At 39.3% G+C, this 23,141-nt stretch overlaps 1 protein-coding gene across 1 annotated transcript in view; it reads left to right on the top strand.

Moving 5' to 3' along the window:
- The window catches only part of vwc2l (von Willebrand factor C domain containing 2 like), a 35,273-nt gene extending 14,753 nt beyond the window's left edge, over positions 1-20,520 (top strand). Inside the window, exons 3-4 of the mRNA XM_072445062.1 lie at positions 9,643-9,772; positions 19,484-20,520. Coding sequence (XP_072301163.1) covers positions 9,643-9,772; positions 19,484-19,635 — 282 coding nt within the window. The 3' untranslated portion in view covers positions 19,636-20,520. The remainder of the gene's footprint in view (positions 1-9,642; positions 9,773-19,483) is intronic.
- The last annotated feature ends 2,621 nt before the right edge of the window (positions 20,521-23,141 follow it).

Below are 23,141 nucleotides of genomic sequence, written 5' to 3'. Positions count from 1 at the left end.
TTCACACTTTAGGTGTTGTGGGCTCTGTCCTCAGCCAATCAGGGAGCTTGTTATATTCAAAAACACTATCACAGTCATCATCTTGACTTTGTCTTGTAAATCTTTTCCAACCTGTTTTGCATATGGCAGCTTTCGTATTTGTCCAACTTGACCCATTGTCTAAATATATTTTAGTCATAAAAATTATGACATTATTTTATCTAAGGTTTTTACAAATATATGTGTGTGTTTTTGTGTGTATGTCTGTGTTTCCATGGAATCTGTTTAATGGTGACACAAATCATTTTAAGAATTTAGTGGATAATTAATCTTTAATCAGTCTTTTTCAAATGTATAGTCCTGACCAGTCTTTTTTAAATAAATGATTTGTATAGTGCAGGTTGTTTTTTTGTTTCTCTATAATGAGAAACACTGAATGCTATTGCAGGTCTCATTATTGCAGTAGAAACAAAACTAATATTGTAATACATTTCATTTAAAAGGCAGAAGAAGAAGTGTTTATTTATTTCATATGTAATGCTATAAGTATTTTTTTTTTAATTTGATCTGGACATAGCAATTACTTTGAACGAACCAGATTCAGTATTGTTTCTAGCGTTGTTTACTCACTGTTCAGCTGCTCCCTTTCCTCAACTCTTCTGAAATGTTAATATTAAAAAGTAAAAACACATTTTAAAATGATTCCTGATTCCCATCTCTCTCAGCACAAGAATTCCCAGTATGACAGTAATTCAAAACTGTTTATCTTCTATTTAGCACTGGATGGCTCTGGGGACGTTCGGCTGTTGCTCGCATCTTTTGCTCTGCAAATGTAATACATAATGACAAGTTGTGGAGTAAATTACTTTTATAGACTTACAGACTTTGGCCAGAATGGGAACTACATAGCGTTTTTAAAATCTATACTTGACTGACTCGTTCTTTGTGCAGATATTGTATTTTGGAAGATTTAAACGCACCTTTAAATTATTCATGGTCATACACATTTTTCCAGACAAAACTCTTGCATTTTCCCTAAAGACGTATATAAAAAATGTAGCTTGAAACACAGTGCAATGGTGTTGAAAACGTACAGCGTGCAAGACCAGTCTTCACTCAACACAAGGCCCAATCCTGCACTGCACTGACATCCAATTCGTGTGCTAAATCTAACTCCAGTATCAGCAGCCCCGAAGTACAGAGGCTTCTTCGTGCCAGCTCATCCACTTTTCTGCAACACCATGTTAAATATTAATGTGGAGGTACGCCAGATGTAGTCTTAGGTGTATTTTTACTTTTGTTTTTGTCTTTTCGCTGTGTGCTGAAGGCAAAGGTGGAAAAAAAAAGGTAGGAGAGTGGAATTTGTGTTAATCCCAAGATGGAGAAAGTTGACAAAAATGAATATTTCAATATTTTTTGGGAGTATACAGAAGACAAAAGTGGAACAATACTATGTCAACAGAAATTGTGTCTTTAAATATATTAGCTGAGTTTTGATTATTAGACAAACCTGAAATGTCTGTAAATTAATCGCAAAAGAGTCAAAATATTAACGTATACCTTTTACAATGTAACTTCAATTATTTAATTATTTATTTTCTATTGATTTTTGTATTGTTTTCTATTTGTTTGTTACTACCGTATAAATGATATACTCGATCATTATCTGCTGAGTTTTTTAAAAATAAAAAATTACCTAAATGTAAATTACTTTCTGATTTATTGGTATGACTTAAAAGAGCAAAACCTAAACAAATGTTTACGTTATTTTATCTGCCAAACAGATTTTGCATTCGTTAACAATTGATTTTTAACTATTAGTTTGTATTCAAATGTTTTAAAAGTAGAGTTATCCTATGACCTTAACTAACCGTGTGATCCTCAAGGGAAGAGAATGAAAATTAGGACTGTGACAGTATTAGAGTGATTAAGGTACAACTATGACACAGTAACGGTCTAAGGACAAGCCGTGTCATCTAATTAACTCTTAACTAATAGAATGGCAGTAAAAACCCCACAAGACACATGCTAATATATTCAGCAAAGTGCAATTAAGACCTACTCACAACTCAGGCTTAAACATGGAGCTAACTCATACAAATAAGAAGGCTTTTACCACACTCAACAATCACTCAAAATGACCACAATTACAACTGTGGTTCTGTCATAACTTGCCCTAAATCTACTTTATTTCTGTGGCTTTGCTTCTCGTCCGCGTTGGTCCTGCTGATGCCTCTCTGTTGCTGCCCTGTAAAAGGTTGTTTTGATTGTAATAATAGGAGCCTGCAGTGTGACTGTCAACACGCTTCCATCTCTACAGGCCATTTCCTTGTGACCCGATGCTGTCCAACATTTTAGTTTAACATTAGCTCCACTTAAAGCCGGTGAACCCTAATCTCAGGGAAAAGGGCTTCAATTCAAAAGTATGTCATGTTATAGCAGAGTTTGAAGATTTTTTTAGTGAGTTGACTTAACTAAAACTGTTGCTGAAATTGTGTGATGCTGACCAAAGCAGATGAATTTAAGCACAATGGATATTTTGAAAGTTAAAAATAAGAAAAAACAGAATTATGTTCGGACAATTGAATATTGATTGAATAAAAGATCTAATCAGCGTCATATTATCATGACGTTAACCACGTACTGAATCATTTTCCATAGACATGAAACATTTACTTCCTGTCTTGTATTCTAGGCTTGAGTGCTGAGAAAATCCTCATTTCACCTACCCCCTATCCCTGCCCAGGGCTCTAAAGGCTAGTGCTCAGCAATCAGCCAGTCGTCTGTAGGAAGCCAGCAGAGGGTATGGCACTGTCAGCAGCGTGTATCCGTTTGATCTGGAGAGCGTCATCGGCCTCTGAAGGACACAGTTCTGGCTCACAGGAGAAGTTTCTGAATGTGTAATCGGTCAAAGGAGCGATTCTTGTGAGTGTTCTTATGAGAAACACACAGCAGTGTAGTGTTTCTGACTGCAAGTGCCATCATGTAAATGGTTTGTTTCCCTCACAGAGTTTGCTCAGATGTTGTGTCATACGCCTGCTCCTGGACACGTGATTGGTCACGCTGAGTTTCTTTTTTATTTTTTATTTGGTTCCAGAGGAACAAGATGCAGAGAGACAGTGCATCACTTTGAGTCTAGGTGGTGGAGGGCAGATTAGTGCATACAGGGCTTAAACTCACTATTGATTATTCCGAGAATGTGATTCCAGGGTGATAACACTGCTGCAGAGACATTCATCAAAAATAAAGATTCCGTAAAGGAAAATGTGGCTGCTTGTTACAAAGACAGTTCCTGTTTAACAGGAAGTCAATGAATCTCTATTGTATAAAATGTTGAAGTTCACTATGAAGAAAGATTAAAATGATGTTATTTTATGAATAAATACCAGAAAAATCAGGTAATCTTTTATAGATATTTTTGAATACACAGCAGAACGTTGCACGGTTTCATTTGTGAGTCGGCGCACAGGCATGACTGATCCGTGTCCCGCTAGACCTCCCACAGAAGGACACTTTGAAAGAATACATTGAAAGATCGCTGCTATATCTGGTACGTCTGGAGTAAAGTGTTTTTCACGGTGTAACCTCCTGTATAAATCCCATGCATATCGCTTAATAGGTCAATCTGATTAACCCACGGCAAAGGCGCATTAGTTATGTGCAAAGGGCATTTGGGACGAATATAAAATGTTTCAGCAGGTATGAATAAATAAAGTGCTACAAGGAAGGAGAAATTGTTTTGGGTTGTTTTGCATTCATTTTATTATGCAAAATGAATGTTCTTTTATATTGCAGAGTCAGGGCCTGTTTTTATTGCAAACTAAATGTTCCTATTGCTTTAGCTCTCGTTACATGCCTTCAAATATATAGTTGTCCGTGTAAAAAAAATGTGTAACTACCAGCTGGAGAATTATCCCATTGTGCATGTTTTAAGACTCTGAAACAACAGTACAATAGTGATGAAAAGTGGTTTTAGATTCATTCAACTAGAGCTGCGCATTTGGGAGGAATATCAAATTGCTATTTTTCTGGCAAATATTATGAATGTGATTAGATTTGCGATTTAATTTTTAATAATAGAATTCTGTTTGAAGTTTACATTTAAACTCATCCAGGAGAATTGACAAAAATACCAAAATAGGCCTATTACAGCTTTTACAGATCTACACTACTGAGTTAGAAGGTTTTATGCAGAAAAAGACAGGATATTTTGTTGTTTGTGGAGGAAATTATGAAATTGACAGATTTCATTTTCCACATATAACACATTTTGCAGTTACAGCTGTGCAGGACAGAAAAGGTTTCAAACTTGAAGATAGTCATCAGGACACTAAAAAAGCATGTCTAGGTGACCTTTTCTACTGCTCCTGGACTTGGACGCGTGAGGGATTACGTCGACTTGTTTCCTAGCTACGGTACAGTGTATGGAATCACGTATTTGATATATTATATATTTCTGGAGAAACGCAGAGACGACAACGAAAGATCTGTTTAGCAAGCTTTATTACGTGGGTTATTTGGCGCTCAGACCCCGGCGGAAGACGTTGCGATCATGGGCACTCCATGATCTATTTGTATTAGATGTCTCCCCCCAGGTCTGGGGACTGGTGGTGGTAGATGTGGTGAGAGGGTAGATGATTAGGATGAGAGGGATGCAGAGGAGGAGGAGGGGAGGTGGTGGGTCGCAGTACGGTCTGTACGGGCGATGTCCTGTCCTTAGACTCTCCTTCTCGGCCAGGAAAAACTACAAAAAAACCTTCATGGGAAAAAGTAGAAACCTGGAGGAGTTCCGTGGTGAAGGAGAGATCTGAACTCTCACAGACGGACAGGCCGGACTGTTGAGCTGAGGAGCAGGTGGCCATGATGTAAATGGTGGAGTTAGGTCTTCCAGGCTGAATTTACGCAGGATTCATTAGTCAATTAAATTCTGTAGACTTTCTTGTTCAATGTTTTGTCGCTTAAAGAATAAAACGCCTTTTTTGTCTCGAGTGTCTTCTAAACTTACACCCAAATTACCCCTTAACTAGCATGCCAGGCAAATAAATGATTACTATTTTCTTGTTTTGATAATGTGGATGTCCAAATCCTCCAACAAAACCATTCATATGGACGCACATTTTATACATATTGAATAAAAAACTCAATAAGCCATTGGTTGCGGTAAAACAACAGCTAAAACTTCTAGATCTCAGGGGGTTTCAAAGCCAATGCTAAGGTCACTTTCACAAGTGACTGAAGGACCTGTGTAATCTCCCGAGGGCCGTCGACTCAGTTTTGGGGCTGACACAAAATGTTTACCTTTGAAGCTTGAAGTTTTGAGCTTTATTCAATGTCACACAAAGATCTGCCTCTGTTTCCCAAGGACAAAGGGCCCAGAAAGTCTCAAACAACAATTAATCATACCATTTAATAGGATCGCTGATGTTTTTTAGGCGTTTATGCATTTATTACACTACACAAATGTGCCCTGTTTGTCTTCATGGAGACAGATAAGTTTAATGCCATACAGTGGAACATTCCATATGACTCTGGTGTACTTTTTGGCGTGTAAATTGAAGACAAATAATTTCATTTGAATTAACTGATCAGGGATTGGGACAAGATCTCATGATACAACATCTTGCGAGACAAAAAAAAGGTCCAAATGCTGGTGAGTTACACCTCAGGAGAAGCTAGAGTCTCAAGATAGTGGCTAAAATTGTGAACTGAACTGATAACGATAATGAATTATGTCAAAACCTTGTCTTGTCTCAATCTCGTTTTGTTGGAATTGTGTTTCATTCCACATGTTTTAATCTCGACATCCCCACAATAAAGTCAACCCGGGGACACATCATCACCTACAATCTGTGCTCTTTGTCTGACTGCATGAATAAATAAATCTTCTTAGTGGTAGCAGAAGTTTCATTTCTAGTTGTAGCGTCACTCTCTATTGTCTACTCTACCGTGTCTTGGAATCCAGTTACAAGGCAGGATTTAGTCTCACTTATTACAGTAAAGCTGACGACGCTGTAGAATCGCACTGTACACTAAAGTCTTCTTCAGGACTCTTAGGCTGAGTTCCCACTTAGCAGAAATATGCCTTCTGCAATCAGCCTAGACTTTAGCGCCTCACAAACAATGCTCGTGGTGGAGTATTACAATGATCTGTTGTTTTGTGTTGGTGTGTGTCTTGGCGATAGTATTGCTCATAACACGGACACTTTGCCAAATGCTGACACTGGTAAAAAGATGTTTCATTGTTTCTAATTTCTTTGTCGCATATCCAAGACCCAGTATGAATCAAAAACCTGTTTGCTGTACTTTGACCACTTAGCTAATTGTAACGCTTTTGTGGTCATTTACATACGCTGTACGTTTATACATGTTATTTCATGTTTAGCTTTGAAAAGTTTTAGTTTTAATGTTAAGAAACAGTATTTGTACAGAGAACACCACTTTGCTCAATGTTTTATTAAAATAAAGTGTTCCACTAGATATTTCCCACAAGACACTTTAACCAATAAGAGATTGTTATTGGGTAGGCATTTGTGAACTATCAAGTTGTGTTTTTTACAGTTTACAAGTCCATTGTTGAAAATACAAAAGTCTGCGAATTAAAAAAGGGATTTTTCCATGAAATAAATGAATGTCAAGTATAACAAGAAGTATAAACAAGTATAAAGCTGGTTCATAAATCTGATACGATCACACAGATAAAGGAGAAGAGGGTACAGTTAAAAATCAGAGCAGTGGTACTTTGGGCCTAGAAAAGTCAAGTCTTTATGTTTAATGTGTTTTTATGAGGCTGTTTGCAGAAGACGGCTGGAAGGTGAATGAGAATGAGGGAGGGGTACTTTACAGCTGAGATAGTTATAATAACTGCAGAAAAACTTATAATTTAAATTCAGAATCTATCCTTTGATGTCATTTTTCTGAGGCATGTCATATTTATTCTGTCTGTAGCTCAACAAGTTAAGCTGGAGACAAGTTAAACTAATATAATGTTGTACTTGTCTCGACATAAAGGAATATCTTATCTGACCTTGAATTTTGGGTTAAAAAAACATTCAGAAGGTCAAAATTTAGGTGGTTTGTGGGAGAAAAAAAAGCTAAATAACACGTCTCCTATAAAGACACGAGCTAGAACAACATGTCACATTATGCTGACTTCATGTCCTTCGGATGAGCAACGAACAGAGCACTTTAGATTGCTTCAGCTTTTAGAAACCCTAAAAACAAAAGCCTGTAGATGTCCTCAGAGCGCCCCCTATGTGTAGTTCACCTGTAATTATGGTAAACAGCTTTTAGTTCCATTGGCAAACAAACTCTTACACAATAAACTGCTGACCTTTCCTGGTTTGAACAGAGCCAGTGTTTTTCCGCTCCATGTAATTGCACCAAAGTTCATGTTCAGGTCAAGCGGCTGCAAAGATGGAATCAAAAAGGAGGAGGAGTTGTGATGGCAGCTCTGATTTCCATGTTGCAGAGGAAGAACCATGTCCTTTGAAGTGGTCAAAGACTAAACATGACCACCACTTGAGCTTATTAGGAGTTTCTTGTAGTGCAATTGAATTATGGCTCAGGGCTTGTTGTGTGAAAACACGAGCGCCCAATGGAAGTCTTTGTGAATTATTTATTGAGGAGTTTTCTTTGTTTATCAGATCAAGGCCGAAACATTAAAGACTTAGAGGTGATTTTAAGGCTGATTTAAGGCTGTAATCTTTTTCCTAAAGAGCAAAAACACTGCAACTTGGTCTGGCCTCAGAGTAACCCGGTGAAAACAAAAGTAAAGGGGCGAGCTTTAAATAATACATTGTGTTATAATGATATGGTCTATGAATATTCAAACCGCTGTGGTGGCCTAATAAGTTACGACTGAAGTAGAAGCAACTAGAAATGATAATAGTCTTGCTCTTGGATATTTAGCAGTTGTTTTGTAACAAGGACCGTGTATTTTCACGTTCAAGAGTATTTGATCCATAATGCCCTGAATGAATAATTCATAAATCCAATTGTTTCCTCGCAGTTTTTTCTTTTACTTTTTTTTTAAAGGAACAATCAAAACAAACACAAACAAGAGCAAGACACAAGTCAATAAAACAAACAGATGTAGCTTAAAAAATCATATTAATGGAATACGTCCCTTAATATGGGTCTAATTTGTTCCAGTGTTTCTCAAATTTTTCTCCAAATGTGAGTCTTTCCATTTTATAATGTCCATTGTTTAGTGAGTCCAGTCCTTCCAGAGCACCTTCTTTACTACTAGTCCCAAGGTGTCCATCTACTGAATCCATGTATTGAAATTAAAGCCCCCGGTATGTAAATGTTTAGTCAAAAAATAAAGATAAAAAATATGTTTTTTTAATGCTCTGAAAAACATAAACGTTTGTACTGAGCCAACACCTGCTTGTTCCTTGGCTATAATATTCAGCAACATGGAATAAAATGCATCTCCATACTATCTACATACTGTCGCTTTAAATGGGGTGTTAATGTCATGTGGTTAATCTCATACCCATACTTCTGAATAAACGGACTTAAGCCTATTACAAATAATGAGGTATGAGAGAAAACTGTCTCTTTGTCTGCCACTCGTCACTTCAAGTTTTACAGATAAAAATGTATTCTTAGGGCAATTATCAAAAGCTTGCAATTGGTTTTGAATGTAAGTGTGTCTCTTCCAACTAACAAGCTAGCATTGTCTCTACAATATAAATAGATTTTTAGGGCCAACACAATATACAGTCTATTTATGCTTTCTGCTTCATTCACAGTATGCAATCAAGGAACAAAAGTTTTTGAATCCAAACAGCGGAGCAACTTCAAACCAACAAGCCAATTAACTGGCAAAAAATGTTTGCAAAAACATGCTCCATGCCGACATGAAAATCAGATATTGTTTTGAGTTGTTCCAGTGATCAACTCAGTGGAGACCAAGAGGTTATGCAAGCCCAAGTCCTAAGAGGACTGGGTCTGTAGTATTGAGTGTAGGAGCATCACTGTGGCATTCATAGAATCAGTGGTGGAAAGTAACAAAGTACAAAAGTACCGTATTCAAGCAAAATGTTAAGGTATCTGTACTTAAGTACATTTTACAATGGATACATTTGCTTTTACTTTACTACAGCTTGCCATGTGGTTTAAGTGGTTACTTTTTAGCACAGTGACCTCCTGTCTAAAGGTTTTGAGTTGAAATCCTGGTTTTGAGCAAATGACAAATAAGATTCAGTGTGTTCATATCTGCACAATTTGATATGGACTCTAATCGTTCTCAAAATCTGTGTGAAAATCATTTGCTTTTTATTCTGAAAGTACATATACATCAATATTTTTACTTTGGTCTTATTTTCATGTCTTTATTTGAGTACGATAAATACTTTTACAGTACTTTTACTCAAACAATAAAACTGAGTTCTTCTTCAATCAGCCTATTCATGGGTTTCAGCTTCCGGTTAGAAGCAACATTTTGAGGACTTTCACATTCAAATGACATATTTTATTCCTTGTTTTGTTTTGTTTTAATTTGTTAATCGCAGAGACAACAGTCCTAACTTATCATTCTGAATCCCATGGATAAGCCAAATGCTAAAAGGGAGAATACTCGGTATAATACTCAATCAGCTCTCTAAACCCATCACTAGTGCACATTTTGACTTTCCTCTGCTCTCTTCTGTCCCCGAGCCGTCGCCGTGCGAGTGGTGCCGCTGCGAACCAAATAACGAGGTGCACTGCGTGGTGTCGGACTGCGCCGTGCCCGAATGCGTCAACCCTGTGTACGAGCCAGAGCAGTGCTGCCCCATCTGCAAAAACGGTAAGCAACTTCAGAGTTTCTTTAGACTTGATCTGGGCTGTATCACCAGTGGATGCTTGTTGTGCCTTGTTGTGAGGATGGGGGTGTAATTGATGTTTTATGAATCAAAATTATTACCTTGGGCCCATTGGACGCTAATGAGCAGTTCTAGTTTTAATTATAAATGACACACTAAGCAGAGTAAACATTAGCCCATTGATTAAAAGCATGCTAGAAAGGACTAATGGGCCCTGGGAGAGTCTTTTATCTCCCTGTGCCCTGATGCCCTTGTCACACACAGACAATCCCTAAATTAGAAATATAGGATTCCGATGGTTCATTGGCTATTTACAAGGCGGAGTGTGGGATTTGCCTTTGCCGAGCCTATCCGAATATCCGAAGGGACTGGAAAAGTACAGCTACAGCTCAGTTGCAGCATAAGCCCAACTCCAATCATCAACAGCAGGTGGCTCCTGGGTGATATCAAAGCTACTGGTAAGGTTACCGAGTATAAAAGCGATCAGATAACTCCAGTGTGATAGTAAAATGGCTTGCCGTTTTCGCTTGAATACCTATAGGGAAGGTAAAGTTTATGTGTAAAAAGTCTAAGGTATAATTTACTGTCCCTTAATGTAAAATTCATTCTCTACATTTGACCCCGGGGCCCTTCTCCTGAACACGTCTACTGTGTCAGTTGGTGTCTCTCTTTTCATAAGCGCTGAAGCTGCTCGTTCAGCCGTCTGTTTTCTGTGTGGTTCATTGGTGAAAAACAAAGATTGTCCTGTTTCTCTTTGTGGCATAATTGTGATCTTTCACAAGAGAAACTATAGCAAGCTGTAGCTGTTTGTTTTCATTACTAAGACACATTGGCTATAAAGATCTATTTAAGGAGGCACTATGTAACTTTACTGGTGCGAGTTTTTCCTTTTCCTTTATTTTTACTCTTCAAAAATACCTTAAACAGGAATTCTTACTGTAAGCGTCTCTCTACAGATATGGGGCCTCATTTATAAAGCCCGGTACGCACCAAACGAAGCCCAAAATGTGCGTACGCATATTTTTACACATGGAGTGGGATCTATTAAAAAACACTTGATGTGAAAATGTGCGCAAAGTTTGGGAAGAGGTGGGCAGAGGTGAAATAGCGACGCTCATGGCAGCTTGGGCAAAAACATTTATTTAGTAAAACCAACAGTAAAATGGTATGATCTTTTTGAGAGTCCTCACAATCAAATGGACCCTTCATGTGTAGGAGCGTGCACATGCACCATCACGCACGAGCGCCATGCAGCAAACCAGTCACGTTTTTTAAAGTTTTCCATCATTACTCCTCTGTTCAGATGCCCTCCCTCAGTGTCACAGACCCTCCCTCACACTCACCTGACTCTGATGCCCTCCCGCACACTTACCGGACTCTGATGCCCTCCCGCACACTCACCTGACTCTGATGCCCTCCCTCAGTGTCACAGACCCTCCCTCACACTCACCTGACTCTGATGCCCTCCCTCACACTCACCTGACTCTGATGCCCTCCCGCACACTCACCTGACTCTGATGCCCTCCCTCACACTCACCTGACTCTGATGCCCTCCCGCACACTCACCTGACTCTGATGCCCTCCCTCACACTCACCTGACTCTGATGCCCTCCCGCACACTCACCTGACTCTGATGCCCTCCCTCACACTCACCTGACTCTGATGCCCTCCCGCACACTCACCTGACTCTGATGCCCTCCCTCACACTCACCTGACTCTGATGCCCTCCCTCACACTTACCTGACTCTGATGCCCTCCCTCAGTGTCACAGACCCTCCCTCACACTCACCTGACTCTGATGCCCTCCCTCACACTCACCTGACTCTGATGCCCTCCCGCACACTCACCTGACTCTGATGCCCTCCCTCACACTCACCTGACTCTGATGCCCTCCCTCACACTCACCTGACTCTGATGCCCTCCCTCACACTCACCTGACTCTGATGCCCTCCCTCACACTTACCTGACTCTGATGCCCTCCCTCAGTGTCACAGACCCTCCCTCACACTCACCTGACTCTGATGCCCTCCCTCACACTTACCTGACTCTGATGCCCTCCCTCACACTTACCTGACTCTGATGCCCTCCCTCACACTTACCTGACTCTGATGCCCTCCCTCAGTGTCACAGACCCTCCCTCACACCTGAGGCATGAGGCTCTGTAGGCCGCGATCCTCCGATTAAGGTTTAGATTTATCACTTCTCTGATTTATCTGCACACATTCGGCACAATCTGGCCCATATTATGACAGATTACCCGATAGGTAAGTTTTTTTTCCATTGACCATCATATTGCGCGTGAGTCCCGAGCTTTTACTATACATTATTTTCAATACGCTGCTACAGGCTGCGTTGCCGCGGCTCTCAGATGAGCAGCAGAGCAGCGCCTTGTGAAGGTTTCTGTTTAAAGACTCCTTTACGGGCCTTCACCTCCCCGATTAGCGTCTCCACCTCCATCTCGGAGAATTTGCTCTTCTTCCTCCTTTCCTTGTCCTGTGAGTGGCACGCCGTCTCACCCTTATGAACACGCTTAATATGTGAATTAGGTGATTTGCATAGCCATATATAGTATATTAGGGCTGCGCAGGACTTTATAAATCTTTTTATTTTTTTGCGACCGGGAATTATTTCTTTTCCGATACACACTCTTTTTTAAATGAGGCCCCAGATCTGTAATTTGCCTGGGGTGTCACCTGCTTTCTAGCTATATGAATGCCTTGATATCTTACCCCGTTAATGATAGTCAAACATACAGTACGTTTCAATCCAACGGAAATGGTAATGCAACAGTTTCATCATGGAGTCAAGCAGATGGCAGACCAAGCACCAGGAAAGTTGCATCGCGCACCATTATAAAAAAAAGTATGAGATCATGCTATGTTGCCATCATTAATATATTGACATTTGAACCACACAATATCGTTTTTAAAAGGTTATTATACCAAGATGAAATATCACAATGTCCAATCATGGTTTTGAAAATGGTAAAGGTGACACGGGGAGCCAAGTATGCCTCTCAGGAAACGTAGTACAGACATGATTATAATCCTCGCCATGTTTAAGGTGGAAATAGAAAGCAGCTCTTTAGAAAGCAGCAAAAATACCTGAACACATTTTCCTTCCGCAGCCGCTGACCTATAAAGGAGATTTTTTTCCGCTACTCGGAAAAACCATTTTAGCACAACAGCCGAGATTTTCTTTTACACTTTCTCTCATTTACCTTCCCGCTTTGGTCCGCCCGTATTTCCTCACAAGCACACACAAATGCCCTACACACACCCACGCTAACAAGCTGCCAGCACGTCGCTAATCCAGGCTGACAGCATACAGTGACACCCATGGCATTTCAGGGAAGGCCCGGCCGTTTGCTGCCTCCCTAAGGGCCCCTGGTCAGGCTCGGGCAGACACACAGAGCCGGATGGGAGGGGATCGGAGAAGCAGAGGACCCGTCTTAGATCCCTTTTTCAGCCGAGGAACCGAGGAAAGAAAGACATCATGTACTTAGACCTGCGCTGAGGGAAACAGGATGGGACAGCTGCATTCAGATCGGGTTTTATCGAAGCGCAGGTCATGTTTTCTGACAATCACTGTATGCAACTAAATCAAAACTCACAAATATTTTCTTTCAGGGGTTGCCATTGTCCTTGCAAATGAAGCAAAAGTTTATGCCAGAGGCTTTTCCTGGCTTTTCCAGTTCTCCAGACTGTAAAAAGGCTGGAGTACTGGAATACCAAATGTTTTCTGGCCAAATACAGACATTTTCCTGAATAAGGCTGCACACTTAATCCTGTTGTTTCCCTAGAACAACAAAACTGATTATTAATGTTAAGAAATTCATGAATTCCCCCCAAACATGGCTGGCATATTGGAACATTTGGTGTTTGTAGTCCTGAATCCTTCTGGTTACGGTACTTAATCGATACCTACTTTAACTCTTTTTCGGTACTTCATTTATTTATTTATTTCCAAAACAACAAAACAGATTAATAAGGGTAATAAATTCCAATAACTATTTGAGGAAAAACTACAAGCACTAGCTCATAACTTTGTAAAGTGCTCTCCCAGTACCAATTAGTCATCAAAACTTCTAAAATCACATTTAACAACTTCTTCTTTCTTCTGCACCACTTTTTCATACAAACATTTTTTGGTGTTGGCAGTGGTACTTTTAAATGATCACTCAACCCAAGTCCTGAAACACATAAGCCTAATTCTCTTAGAACAGAATCACACGGAGGTTAAAAAGGTTCGGACTTGGGCTGCAAATATTTGTTTAAAAGACATAACTATTTCTTAGACATTTTGCATTGCTCATATCTGTCTCTTTTGCGTGCGGAGCGTGTGTGTAGGACGCTCCCCTGTGTATTAACTTCACGGGGTCAAGTCATGCTCAACCTACACATTCTGATCAAGTGGACCGCAGCCATAACACGTCAATTTAACAGCATTTTATAGCCTAAACAGACAATTAACCCAGTTCATCATTTGTAAATAGATGTAACAGATGACAATATTTGCACAATCTACTTTCTTGCCCGCCGTGTTCAAAGCTGCAAAACATTTTGATAAGCTTTTGTCAATGAAACAGCAACATCATCCGGGCTACATTTATCATAGCAGCTGTCCAATTGCTGTTAAAACCTTGCCTGGCACAGACAATCTATTTAGTTAGTGCTATAGGTTATTGAGATGTCAGCTTTTCCGTTTCAAGCTAAAAAAAACACAAAAACAGAGCAACACGGGCCAAAGAGAAGCACAACTCAATAAGTCAGTGAGCCGGCGGGAGGCTTTATCTCCACGCCACAGTCCTCTGCTGCCTGACTGATGCAGCTCCAATAGGAAGTGTGTATTCTGGCTCTGAAGGCATCAAGGGCTGCAATGTATTTAATTAAGTTAAATAGAAAAACAATTAGGAACCGTTTTTTATGATGGTCGATGAAACTGGTTTATGTTTAGTTACTTTGGAAGTAGTCTTATGTGACAGCAGTGGTGGAACGAGTACTGCAAATTTATATTTAGTATTTAGTATTTATATAAAATACTAGTTCATTTTGAATGCAATTTTTTGATTAATTATTTATTTATTTTTAAATAGATATATATAAAAGTAACATTGAATTAATTAGTTTGAACCACAATCCACGTATTTTCTGCGCTCTGTCCGGTCAGAGTCAGTGTCCTTTTGCGTGTTTGTAGGTTTGGAAAGAAGTTGACAGAGCGGTGACACAGACATACATGGGAACGACTGGGACTTGAGTAAGATTTTTGAGTAATTGTAATTGGAGCTCACTTTTAAGTACATGTTTCAAAATCTACCCAATTACAGTAACATGAGTATTTGTGTGATTTGTTATGTTACAAGGTATTTCAAACCAACTGGTTCCTAAGGTTCGCAAATTAATCAATCACAAATACTTACATTACTGTCATGGAGTGGATTTTTGGGGGTATTTTTAAACCTGTACTTGTCATGTGACTGGGTATGATTCTAGCTTTATGGATTTAAAATCATAGAAGTTACAAAGTTCATCCCAACACATGGTTGTCTCGCCTGTGTCCCACCTGTTTAATCGCTCACGTTTGTATAAAATACTTCTAAATTTGAAAAGTAACTAGTAGTTTGAGTAGTATTTGAATTTGTACTTTGTACTTTTACTTAAGTACGAATTTGGCAGCAGTACTTGCAGTTGAATACATTTTTAGCCAGTAGCTACTTTATTTTACACATTTTTTGTACTTTTCCGCTGGTATTCACATGCACAGCTTGAGAGAAGTTTTCTTTCTTGGCTCTAAGGCTATATTTGCTCAAACATGGAATGAGGGAGGAGGGAGTTGTTTGGCAGTTGTTGAAGGCCGTGAAGCAAACCCATGACAACAACCATGTACGTGCAACACATTAAACCACTACACCACCAGCGAGCACTAGAACAGTTTTTCCAGGGGAAGGGGAAGCAAAATGTATTTATTTCAATGCAGACAGCGCACAGCGGTCTAATTTGGTCAAAGTCCTGCTTTTTACAACATAATCTTTTTTTACTCAGTCACAAGAAAAATGTGGCCGAATGTTAAAGTATTTTATTAAAACACAATCAACAATCGTGCAACTGATGGTTGTAATTACAAGTGCACAAACTGGGACAACATAGGCAATTTCATTTCCTTTACTACAAAAAACATATTTTAAAATGTAGTGGAAAACAAGTTAAATCTTACTCTAATTAATCCTGATCTGAACCCGCACTATCCCTATTTTGATGCCAATTTGGCACTTCTTATTCTTCTTTGTCTTAATCCAATTCAAAAGCTGCACAAATCGAAAGTTGTTGGCGTATGGATCTGTTTGACTGATTAAAAAAGAAATGCATTCTAGGAGACATTTTGCTTAAGGGAAAAAGCGAGGATTGCCATATATTGCATTGCACATTTGCGCAGTTTGTAGCTGGTTAGTTTTGATTGACATGTTCTTGTGAAAGCAGATGTTTATGAACGTGAATAGTTTGTACCTCAAGGCTGTGTAATTACCCCTGATCCAAATAGACTATAATGAGCTCTAACATGCATCCACTCTTCATGATCCAGTCTGAGGATGATTGATATGGCGGGACAGTTGGACATTAGACTAACCTGGAACGGACCAATATTGTGATAGTTCTGGCGCGCTATGCAAATGATCACGTCTCCTTTGAGATGTCATTGCTTTGCCTTGAATGTTTTAAAGTATGACATTAAACCCTCCTGTAACTTAGCCTGGTGGGAAGTTTCGATACTTAAGAATATGCTTGATTCTCAAAACTGATTTTGATTCCACAGTGACAATTTGAAAATGCATTTTTTAGGTCAAGATTTTAGACAATAGACTGACATTAATAACAAAATAACTGTCTTTACTAAACAATGTGGGTTATACTAGTTATGATAAAGCTCAACAGATCTACAACTGTTCAGGAAAGATTAGTGTTTTTCTTGTTAATTTGATTTTTTGAAAATCCAATTATCAATATTTTCTCAAATGAATACCTAATTTCAATACTAATTTTAGTATTGATTAGTATTTGATTTGAACTCGGATACTTTGACAACATTAGTAGAAGGTTTACCAGGGATGTTTTTCTCAGCAAGAAGTGTTTCTTTCAGCAATTGAATATGTTACTTGCCGTATAATGGAGCAATAACATCTCCATGGAGACAAGCAGGTTTTGAAAGTTATAATGCACATTAAGACTAACATTATCACTGCAATACATTTTGTTTTCGTCTTCTAAATACATCTTTATACAGCGAGCTCAAAGTGTTCAGTACAAGACAGAAGATAGAATTATCCCTGTAGCTGTGACAACGAGCTGAAACTACATGTCCTTTGTCCTAACCTTGATCTATTCGACTCTATAAAACAAGCTGAGTATTGGCACACTCACTCTTTTGCTTGGTCAACCTGGAGTGAGTTGGTGCTGTAACCTGTGCCAGCTGCCAAAGGTAGATCAATGGAAGCAGCTTTAGCCCACGCTCTTCCCTCGTCTCCTCGTCTCCTCGTCTCCTCGTCTCCTCGTCTCCTCGTCTCCTCGTCTCCTCGTCTCCTCGCCTCCTCGCCTCTCCTCCTTCCTTCCTCTTCTCCTCATCACCTTCAAGCTCAGATCAAAGAGCGTTTATCAGGCCCATATAGTCCAGGGAAACTGCACAGGGACATTTGCCGTCTTGCTCCTGTCACCAGTGCAGACTCGCTGGTATTTACAGCCAACTGGAGGAGACATTAAGGGAGATAGAAGCAGCGGGGTGTAAGCTTTGTGTTTTTGGGTGAAAAGCCTTTAAAAAGTTCAAACAGGCAAACTGTCAATCACGGTGCTTATGACGCGATGTTAGATAAAGTGGGTGGATTTTTTAAGATTTTTAAAAATTTACCTATTTTAGACTTTTTTCAAAGTAAGACTGACTTTTCTCTAAAAATATGTAACATCTACAAGATCATGTTAGGTCATTTTATAAGTTTAGTTCAATTCAAAAGTTGCACATTGACTAAAGTAGGACTGCAGCAATGAATAGTCTAATTGTGACTGTAATCGTTATCTGGACACATAAGTAAAGACCTTTTATAACAAAGACAGGACTTCAATCCAAGTATCAAGAAACACACAATTTCTGATTTTCACCAAAATTAGTCGACCCCTAACAATAATCGTTGGTTGCAGCCCAAGATGAAAGTCATTCAGTTCAAAAAGTTTCATTTAGTTTTAACAAAAAAATAACATGATATTTTAAAAGTGGGCTTTAAAAAAATAAATGCACTAAAAATTCGGTGTATATTTCATGCCCAAAATATACTTTTATGTATATACTTAATGAAAAGCACTTTGAACTGTAGCTAATTAACCGTTTGTTTAATCCACTTAAACTTAATAATATATAACTGTTATCATTTTAATCTTCTAGAATTACTCTCAATATTGAGGTTATATCATTTAAATTAAATTAAAGCAGTGTTTTTCAGTGCAGTGATTGGGAAACTGATTTAAACTTTGGACAAAAAATAACATTCAGCATTCATTTGGATATGAAAGGTTTGACTTTGGTTCATAAGAGACTTAATCTAATTCTATTCTAATGATACACATGTTTCAGTAACTATAATTAATCAATTCCAGAGTAATTTTGCTACAAATTCATATTAAATGGCCAATAAAAAGAACACATTCTTGACATTAAATTCCCATTATTCTTTGTCGTTAAGTAATGTCGTGGCCGGCCATTGGTCTGTCCAGGTCAGCTAACTCTACTGATTTATATTTGCCCCGATAAGGTTACGTTCACTCACACAGATCAAATTTAGTGGGACAGTAAAAGACGGAGAGAGAGTTAGTGTTAAAGGGATAACCCTTTAACACTAACTCTCTCTCCGTCTTCTACTGAGACGCATGAGTTCTTATGAGCACTCGCCCATGGAGCCTTTCTCTGGCAGGTTCCACAGGACTGAAAATGGACTGACATTCAAAGTCACCATTACACCAATTGAGCAGTTGATTGCTTCATTTGAATAATTAAAACTGGGGCGAATCCCTGGCTCCTTTCCTTACCAATCAGATGTTCAGCCTAATATCACCAAGAGACAAATAGGATTTAATCACGTTATGCTTTCAGTAAACAATATAAAATCACAGAGATACCGTAAGAGCTCCCTGGCCAATTTGTCAATTTGTTGTTTTTTTGTATGCATTAAAATTCCAAAACTGAAACAAATAAATCACACTGTGGTTCATAGATTCATCAGGCGCCTTATTTATTCCTATTGTTTGGGAGTGCTTTTGCATGGTGGAGTGGTTGTGTGAGGAATAGCTGAGGAGTGTTGTGGCCTTTTCATGCCGGCTGAAATGATTAACAGGGTCCTCAGGCTGCCTCTCTGAGAGCTTTCTCTCTCTGTCTTTCTGTACTCTAGCCTCTGTACTGCCAAGCCTCTGCCTGGCAGCCTCCTCTGCTCCAGGCGCATTAGGATGCAAAGCGCTCCATGTCGAGGGAGATGGGGAGACTAACAAAAGCGCTTTAGTGTTGCAAAAACAAGCCCATCGGTGCGTGCCTGTGAAAAGATCTGTAGGTCTGCGTTCACTCCCCTCTCTTCAGCAGGAGCCACCTCTGGAGACACATCACTCTGTCCTCACCCTCTCTTGTCTTCTCTCCTCCTCCCCTTTCCTTGTCCTCCCATGTGCCAGGTCCAAATTGCTTTGCTGGAACGACGATCATCCCAGCCGGGATCGAAGTGAAGGTGGACGACTGCACCATCTGCCGCTGCCACAACGGGGACTGGTGGAAGCCGGCGCAGTGTTTGAGACGCGAGTGCCTCAATGGCCAAGCGCTGTCATAAGGACTCCACCAGGAGTGAACCGCTCAGGCAAGGCCCTGCCGACACTGCACCATTTTGTATGATTGACAGGGCAGGAGCACAATTCAACACCTGACACCAGGGAGTTCTGGAGGGACGCTGTGTTACACAGACATTAGCCACACAAGAGGACTGGTTTTGTGGCTCTTTAAATCTTATATATTTTCTGAAACTTGACATGCTCGACTTGCTGCTCTCACAGTTTCTATTCTCAGACTGTCTCCATGTTAAATCGCTCATTTGTTTGTCATCTGGCCGTGGTAGCAGCAGTGCACTCACACAGGTGTTGTAAAGGCAGCACCAGGAAAACAAACCGTAAGCACACTGAACAGCGCTTTTTTCTGTCATGTAAGGCTACTGCTGCAAGCACTATAAGTGCTTTTCACAACTTCACTCTTTGAGCTTGTTTACAAGATGTACTCACTCACATGTTTGTTACTTTTGTATCACTATGGCAGGAATTCACCTTAACACAACTGTCTTTTATAAACTGTATTCTTTGCTTTATCTAACATGCGTCTTTCTTAGTAATGTGCTGCACAGATGGAAAGGAGAGAGTTATTACAATTGCCGCTTCAATGACAGCAAAGATTGGGATACTTCACGAAAACAACTTTGGTAATTTCTCTGCCTCAAAGGTCCCTATTCTTCCAAATATCCTCCACTAACCAACTGCTCGAACTTGTGGTATCAAAGTAATTAGCAAAGCAAAAGCCGCTTGCCTCAATTTCCCTTAATCAAGGAGTATTTGGAGACAAATCATCCAGCTGAGTGCTTGGCGATACTGTTGCCGCCACGCTGGGCAAAAAAAGAAATCTAGAGGAAAGAAACTGGCAGTACACATATGTCTAAATGTGGTTCAGTCGCGAGCAAACTCACAATTGTTGTCCGCGAGAGAAGAGATTGGGTTATTTATCTCATAGTCACAGTATGCTGAGCTGCACCCACTTGAAACTGTGCTGGTGACAACTCCACTGCAAGAGATTACACATTTGGGATTCACTTGGCCCTCTTCATATAGTAGCATTGAATCAGGCCAGCAAATTACATTCACAAGACTCCAATGAGTGCCCACACATTCCCTCGAAGGACACTACTGAGCAAGGGATTTAGAGGAGGAAATTCAATGCGCGATTTTTGTTTTTGGTAAACAGTTCAGGGAAGGACTAATCTTTATTTTAGGGTTCAAATAATTTACATCAAGCACAGCCAGTGTTCTGAATAAAACGGAAAGGAAATTTGCTTTACATATTTAAGTAAATGAGCAGGAACGTCAGATGTAGGCGATTCCTTGAGTTGAATTCTGGGCTATTACTTTATCATTGCGAGACAGGACTAATGCAATAATTACAGAAAAGACCATCAATCTAATTGGCTCTGTGCGTACAATGGCAGTTGGGCTGTTGGGATGTGAGCGTCAGTACTTCCTGTTCTATTCATCTCATGGGGTTTTCTCCAAGTCGGTTTAAAATGAATAAATATACATAAGCTATATTATATCTAAGCTCAGGCAGGGGGGGTCTCAGACAACATGTTCACACTTTACTAAACAGCTGAAGATTTGATCAAAGAACACTTGTGTATTTATAAAGAAACGTGTGTGTCGTAATGCTAACGCAAAAGCAAAACTATTTAAAACATCCCAACTGCCTTTCCATGCACAGCACCAATTGAGATCCATCCATTTTGGCAAAATTCCCCTCCTCCTATTGGTCATTTATGCTCCGAATGAATCATTTTTTGTTTCTACTTCGAGACAACAAAATAACAAAGAAAATTAATCATGACAAAATCCAAATGGCGACGTAATCTCTAATTGCTGTATTTGCCATTCGCGAGCGCCTCTTCTTGGTTCATTTTTGTTCCTAATACTGTTTTCAAAGATGACAAACACAACTCATTAATTCTAAGGTGAATTCTAATAGGCTCTTGCAATACATCACCAGATATTTTCCCCCCATTTCCAGAAAGCCTTGCCCGTTAACCTTCTAGACCCAACTCCTGGGCTGTGATGGATGGTCTACTTAATACTAGCTCGCAGCTCTCTGTAATGAGCCAGAAATGAACAAGGGATAAGGAACTCAAAAAGTATGGCAGTTAAAACGAATTCTCTTGAGGAGTGGTGTAATAAACTCCACCACAATGTCTCAGGCAGCGGGCAGCACACGGGAGAAAGGAAAAGCTGCTAAAGTGAATGAATGTGGGCGGAGCCTTGTCAACGAGGCTTTCATTTTATCATTAGGCTGCAGTGATTTAGTGTCTTTCAGTATGGACACAGAACTCATCTATCTTCCGTCTCATAAAGGTTCAACTGACAGCTATGGTTTATCAATCACGCACTCATTGCTCTAGACATTTCAAGATTCAAGTTTGAAGTTTAATTATTTTTAACTCAAAATGGCAAATGAGAAGTCTCCCGCAGATGAATGACAAAACACGGGAAAGTAGTAACAGCACCAGCCAGAAGACAAAATGTTTAAATCCTGATATTTGTCCATGATATTTTGTTTTCTCAAGATAACTAGACCAGAGAGGAGGAAAAAATACAAAGAAACAGCAAAGAAACAAAATCACGACATAGTTAAATAAAAAAAAATAATGGTCCTAATTGGTCCAGATTCTTTCAAATTTGTCCTTTTCCAAGTTAAGTCTGAAAGTCATTGCAACAAACAAATTTCAATGCAACTTGACGAAGATATTTTATTTTAAATTGACATGAAACACTTTAACAAGACTGCAAGGTAAAGCAACAAGTGGCTACAAGATTTTCAAAACTGTAGCCTTAAATGTAACTTGAAGTGCCACAATAAGACAATTGCTATGCTTGGATTTGAGGACATAATTTTAACACAAAAGGTATGATTACTTTTCAAAAATAATTCGCCCAAAACTGTGCTAAGAAGTCAAATGTGGCAATTGCTCCGACGTGAGGCCGTGACTCCATCTGTGCTCCACACATCACAGCTTGTACATGTGCATTTTGTAAAGGTATTTCATCTGCTCTTTTCACGAGACACTAACTTACTGTAGCTCAAAATTATGTTAGTTGTTCCCCTTTTGTTCTTATTGTGTTTTACAGCAACAAAACTGTTACATAAAGTGTGCCTGAAAACCATCATGGTATGGGAGAGAAAACACTGTTATTATACAATCAATGCTATTGTATTGTTTTTAGAGCACCAAGGGTCTGATTATGTGGAATTCAAATCTACAAATATGTACATTTAAATTGATTGTACGGAGTTACATTGTCATAAAACTTCGTACTTAAAAAAAAAAAAAAAGGTAAATGAGGGTCCAAAATGTGGCCCCTTGGTGCTTGCCATCTTGTTCATATGTAAATATCTTTAAACATATAATGTGTATTCTGAAATCTGAGGTGGAGTAAAAAAGTTGATGCGAAAGAAAATGAGGATTATTGATTGAGACAAACCCTATTTTGTTAAGATGACTTGAAAAAAAGTGTTATTCGCCAAAAGCTGTCTGGA

The sequence above is a fragment of the Eucyclogobius newberryi genome, unplaced genomic scaffold, assembly GCF_026437365.1.
Source record: "Eucyclogobius newberryi isolate DKJ021-1_F unplaced genomic scaffold, fEucNew1.0.hap1 SCAF_14, whole genome shotgun sequence".
NCBI classification, from domain to species: Eukaryota; Metazoa; Chordata; class Actinopteri; order Gobiiformes; family Gobiidae; genus Eucyclogobius; species Eucyclogobius newberryi.
This window is presented reverse-complemented; position numbering and strand designations above follow the sequence as displayed.